At 43.2% G+C, this 6,229-nt stretch overlaps 1 protein-coding gene across 5 annotated transcripts in view; it reads right to left on the reverse strand.

The window, feature by feature from the left end:
- The window catches only part of MICU3 (mitochondrial calcium uptake 3), a 112,846-nt gene extending 108,448 nt beyond the window's left edge, over positions 1 to 4,398 (reverse strand). For 2 of the 5 annotated variants that reach the window (XM_086702862.1, XM_025932959.2), the window contains exon 1: positions 3,788 to 4,389. In XM_086702862.1, coding sequence (XP_086558988.1) covers positions 3,788 to 4,177 — 390 coding nt within the window. In that variant the 5' untranslated portion in view covers positions 4,178 to 4,389. Of the gene's footprint in view, positions 1 to 3,787 lie in introns of all 5 variants that reach the window. The other 3 variants (XR_015249648.1, XM_086702863.1, XM_086702864.1) reach the window with 3 other exon arrangements.
- Positions 4,399 to 6,229: the final 1,831 nt, after the last annotated feature.

A 6,229-nucleotide genomic window follows, 5' to 3' on the forward strand; every position in this document is an offset into this window, starting at 1 on the left:
GTCATAAAAAGGAACGAGATCCTTACCATTTGTGACAACATGGTTGGACCTAGATGGTATTATGCTAAGTGAAATAAGTCCAACAGTGAAAGACAAATTGATATGATTTCATGATTATGTGGGATCTAAAAAACAAAACAAACAAATGAATAAACAGACTTTAAATACAAAGAAAAAACTGGTGGCTTCCAGAAGGGAGGTGGGTGGGAGGATAAGCAAAACAGTTAAGAGGATTAAGAGGTATAAACTTCTAGTTATAAAATAAATAAGTCATGGAGATATAAAGTACAGCATAGGGACTACAGTCAGTAAGATTGTAATAATGTATGGTGACAGATGGTGATTACATACACACATACACCCAAAAAACATAACTCAATATACCTGGCTTTAAAAACAAATCATAACGATCTAGAAGGGTTCTGAGATTACATTAGTTTACAAATGTACTCTGTATAAATGAATCTGGAAATTACAGGTGATAAATTATAGAAGCAACTTATGCAAAGATAAGGAGAACACCAATCATTTGACTCCTCCTCAAAGAAAATAACCTGATTTCACATCCAAATTAACAGAGGCATTTACACTTAAATGTTTTAAATTGATAAAATAAAGTCTATATTATATATGTACTATTTCATAGCTCCCTGCTTTCACCAAAATTTTAAGTGGACCAATTAATTGAACATCTACAGTCCAAATGTGGTAAAGATGGCTGCAGTTGATGCTATACAAATTTATCTTGTGAGTATATGTCTTTTTCTAGAAGAAGTTGTCCTTTTTTGCCATTCCAAGAGAAAAATCAACAGTGTGGAGTTCAAACAGAAGTGGGGTTTGGAAGATTGATTTTGTTCAATATAAAGGCATCAGGCCTAGAAGTCCAGCCTCAGCATTTTTGGGCCCCAGGAGAATTTCATGACCTTGTGAAGCAAGGAACACTTTCTTCTGTATGAAGAACATACAAGTATTAAAAACTATCTGCAGGGGCGCCTGGGTGGCTCAGTCGGTTAAGCGGCCGACTTTGGCTCAGGTCATGATCTCGCGGTCCGTGGGTTCAAGCCCCGCGTGGGGCTCTGTGCTGACAGCTCAGAACCCGGAGCCTGTTTCAGATTCTGTGTCTCCCTCTCTCTCTGACCCTCTCCCGTTCATGCTCTGTCTCTCTCTGTCTCAAAAATAAACGTTAAAAAAAAAAAACAACTATCTGCAGGATAAGGCAAAATTTAAATTCTGCACATTACTTAGTTTTGCATGTAAATGCATGTTAATTGTGCTTGCTGCATACTCTATTCCTACCCAAACTCTCTTGAAATGATCAGCCAATGCTGCTGAATCCATTCTGAATAGTTCAGAGAAGAAAATATACTGACAGAAAGGAAGGTAAATTGTAAGTATATATATCAGCAAATAGACATCGTAAAACAGCCTTATAGACAAGCATATTAAGTTTTATATTCAATAATTTCTATGATTACCCCAATTTTGCTTTAGACCACAGGTTGACAGCATAAACATTTTAATACACACACACACACACACACACACACACACACACACACACACAAAACAAATAGTTCTGAGTAGCTCTCATATATAGATAGGCAACAACCCCAGATATGTGAGGAAAACCTCCAAATTGAAAGTGAGGGCTTATAAAATCAAACAAGAATAAAATCAAACCTAGAAGAAACAATACAATGCATAAAGGGTAACAGAATTTAAAAACAAAACTATAATTAATATCCTTAATATAGATTATTAGCAGCCATAAATTTAGCAGCCAAAAAATAAAACAAAATGCTATACCACAAGAACATTAGAGAACAACAAATAGTTTTGAATTTAAAACCAGCCTAGCTGAAATAAAACTCTCAACAGGACAGATGGGAGATAAAGTCAAAGATATTTCCCATACAAACAAGCAAGCAAACAAAAAGATTAAAAAGTCAGAATAGAAAATTAGATTAGGATCTGTTGGGAGGTATAACTTCAAGCTAACAGAGGTTCCAGAAAAAGAAAACAGAGAAAATGGATAAGGCGAAATTGTCAAAGAAATAATACAAGAAAAGTATACAGAACTTTTAACATGAATTTCCATATTCTATTCCTCAAGTTCCAATACAATAAATGGAAAAAAAATGCCCACACAAAGCTCATTATTGTGAAAGCTTCAAATACCAGGGGTAAAAAGAAATTATAAAAGTTTCCAGAGCGGGGAAAAAGCCATCAGCCCAGAGCCTGACGCGGGGCTCGAACTCACGGACCGCGAGATCGTGACCTGGCTGAAGTCGGACGCTTAACCGACTGCGCCACCCAGGCGCCCCTACAGGAATTTTTACAAACACTAATTATGTCATAATAAATATACATAAGTAAATACATGAATAAAATTACAAAAACAAATTTACTGAACCCTCACTATATGCTAGTGTAATGCTCACTACAATTTTAACTATTTAAAATGTATTAACTCATTTAACTCCCCTAATTCTATGAGAAAGACACCATTAAGCATGGTCTTTTAAAAACTACATGATACTGTCTCTTAACTTTAAAAGGAATATTAATTTTTAAAAAGAAGAAAATACTGTTGTAATGCTCCCTACCTGCCCAATCTGTTCCCAGATCAACCATGGTTGATTAAAAATTCTGTCTTGGTCAATCAGGAGGAAGGGAAAAGAAAAGCTGGAGATGACAGTTGAGGGTATCTGCTGCTAGTATTTTAAATATTCATCGTATAAAAGTACTTTATGCTATGTTTTTGTGATTTGCAATTAGAAGGTCCATACAGTAGATTCCTGGGTTTAAATGCATTAACAACTTCCACCAAAAGAACTAATGCACTTACATCATATAACCAACATATATTTGGGCAAAGAATAAAGCATCTATACCTTTCATTAAAGTTAAAAACAGAATAGCTGTCTCTTTTCTAAATTACTGTCATCTAAGCCCTTCACACTCTCAAGTCTTAAAAAGGAAATTTTCCTAGATAACTCCTAGTCATTTACATGACTATTAAACATACTGATAGGACAAAAAAAACCACATCGTACCCCTTTACTAACTTGTCTTACTCTCATCTTTACCTTATATTATTAATGACATAATGGTACTTGAACATTTCCATTTGAAGATCTTCTGTAGGAGTTACCTTCATTCAGTTTCCTATTTGTGCTGTCCTATACTTAAAAGAATTTGTCTTGAGGACCGAATTGGGGGGCCGGAAGTAGAATACCCTTGGGACTACTAAACTGCTATACAATAATGTAGCCGCTCCTAAGACCTCAGACCACTGCTTCAAAGCTCCTCCTACGGCACTGGACCTCCTGGATCATTTGCTGTTGTCCGGCCCAGCCTGACAGTTCCTATCTCTTAAATACCCAGCTCCCCACTTTCTGCCTGTTGACTTCTTGGCGGCCGTTTTCTCGTTTTATTTTGTCTTGGTTTGAGGTTTTGGTTGGCAGGTGGTACCTGCAGCCACCTTTAAGGTCCTGGCCTCAATGGCAGCATCATCTGTATCTTCCCAACACCTGGGTGACCAACCCCTGGGCTGCCCGCCTGGCCTAGGTCTCAGTCTCACTCACAGGAGGTCCCCGTCTGCGGCCGCAGAGCTCACGCTGCCACAACCTCCGATGTCCGGTGTCACAGGGGCCCAGAGTCCCCAGCGCACCGAGCATGACTGTCACACTTCCCCTCCCCGAGCTCAGGTGGAACACCTGGGGGCCCTACCCTCCAGCGTCACCTTCGGGGCAGCCCCAGAGCGCGCACGCGCTCACGCACCTACCGTTTCCTTGGCAGCCGCCACGGGGATGGGAATCAGCCCCCGGCCGCGGGGCGGGTCCTCCGGCTCTGAGGCCGAGCTCTCCGAGGGGCGCTCGAGGGCGGGTGTCCAGGCGGAGTCGGCCCTAGGGTCCCCGTACAGCTGGTAGCACACGAGGCCGACCAGACCCCCGCCGGCTGCCGCCGCGATGCTCAGCTCCCCCCAGCGCCTCCGCCGCCTCCAAGCCGCCTCCGCCACAGCCCCCTCTTCCTCCTCCCGGCAGGAGAAGGGCCGGCCAGGCGGGCCCGGGGCTATCCCCGCCGGCCGCCCCCACGCCCCTGGGAAGGGATGGTGAGGGGAGGGCGGAGGCGGGAGCCGAGGCGGCGGCCACAGGAGCCTCCGCAGTGCAGCCATTGCGGGAGCTGCCCGCACCAGAACTAGGAGCGGGCGGGAGAGAAGGGGGGGGGCCGAAACCTCGCGAGAAGTCGGTGTGCGGAGGCTCGATGCTGCCCGAGAGCGACCCCTGCAAACGTGCGGCCTGGGGTACCCCGTAGGGGGCCTTCAGCTGGGGCGACCGGGGGTCTCCGGCCGCGAGATGCCGGCGAAGGGGGCGGATCCCGCCTACTCCTCCGCCCGGCACGCCGGTCTCCACCCCGCAGTCACAAATAACTGCGCCTGCCCCCCGGCAGCACCTGACTGCGCGAGAACCCAACACCGCAGGCTACGGCCAAGTCAGCAGAACTTAAAAGAGCCCTCGTGGGCGAGGGTGTCCAGGCGTCCTTCCGCTACCTTGGCCCTTTGCCTTGGCACGCCGGGGTGGGTCTTGGATCGTCGGTAGCACCCCTCGGAGAAAGTCAAGGCCCTTGACAGTTCATGAAGAATTTGCAGTTGCACCTTCAGGTGTAAAATAAAAAAGAAGCGTGGCTCAAGTCGTCAAGATGGCAGATTAAGTCAAAGGCTGTTTTGACTACACGATGACAGATTCTGGACTTTTAATGGGGGGAATGCTAACGATTTTTAGTTAGGGTTAATAGGTGGTGTTGTTGTTTTTTAAACATTACCATACCTTAATCCAACAAATCAGAAGTGTCTTGAAAAATACCCTTTTGTGAGGAGGCTGTTGGTATAAATATAAAAGAGTAAGTGTGGTTGTGTCATCTATTTTTGTTAATTGCTATACAAGTTGGTTTGCTACACTGGCAGTGTCACTATTGTGAGAAAGTGTATGTGACATTCTCATCACTTCCCCGCCCCTGAGCCCAATTTTGGCAGGCTGAGTAATGCTAGCTGTGGTCTCTAGACTCTGGAATGGTGCCAGGATCCCTTAAAATATTCTGGGTCTAAGGGTGTAAATGACAAAATCCAGTTGTCTCAATTGAACTGCAGTCCAAAGGGAATTAGATCAGTTGATTCAGGCAATTCTTATAAAGACTAAGGGCAAACAAAATGAGATTTTCTGACACAAAACCTGCTATTTCCATTTCCCATGAACCCCTTGCCTATAAGGAATCCATAAGATACACCTCAGTTATATCTTCTTTTAATGAAGGCTAATGGAATTTTCTTAAAGTCACTAAACAGAAAAATCCTCTGTAGCAGAAGAACAAAAACGTGCTTATGTTAGGATGCTATCACGTTATGTTTCTTTTACTTCTATCCTGTAGTTCTTAAATAATGCTGTGAGGAAGGCTCAGTGCCTCCTTGTATTATCACCAAGATTCCTTCAATTCCTGCCTTCTCTGAATTTTGGGAAATTTTAGTATTCCTAAAGAAACATTTACTCTGTGGATATATAACACAGTTCTTTTTCTGGCATTGTTTACTTTGAACTGAACACAATTTCCGGATTTCCTCATAAATTTCCAACAGGGCCTAATGGAAGAATTCTTGGACAGACTGATGAATTTTTATTGCCTGCATATTAAAAGCTGAAGAGCTCTAAGGGGAATTAAGGTGGTAACACAGTAGCATCATATTACAGATCAGGAAAATGACAGAAAGTCTCCATCTACACACTTCAAGTACGCATATATGTTCTTTCTAGCTCAAATAAATTTAATATAGCCCCTGCAAGTCATTTCTCTGGCTAGAAACCAAGTTCTGCTGTGAGAGGTGCTGGATTTAGGTTTGTCAAGTATCTGCAGGGCTTTGGATAGAGCTCTCTCTGTATGCAAAAATTATTCTGTTTATAACTGTCCACAATACTTTCCCTCGATAAGCAAAATTTCTTTTTTTTAAGTTTATATATGTATTTTGAGAGAGAGAGCACGAGTGGAGTGGGGGCAGAGAGAGAAGGAGAGAGAATTCCAAACGGGCTCTGAACTGTCAGTGCAGAGCCCGACACGGGGTTCAAACTTACAAACTGAGAGGTCATGACCTGAACCAAAATCCAGAGTCAGACGATGAACCAACTGAGCCACCCAGGTGCCCCTCTTCAAATTTTGTCAATTCTCCTGCACGTTAATG

The sequence above is a fragment of the Puma concolor genome, chromosome B1 (genome assembly GCF_028749965.1).
Source record: "Puma concolor isolate L17-30 chromosome B1, mPumCon1.1.hap2, whole genome shotgun sequence".
Lineage (NCBI taxonomy): Eukaryota > Metazoa > Chordata > Mammalia > Carnivora > Felidae > Puma > Puma concolor.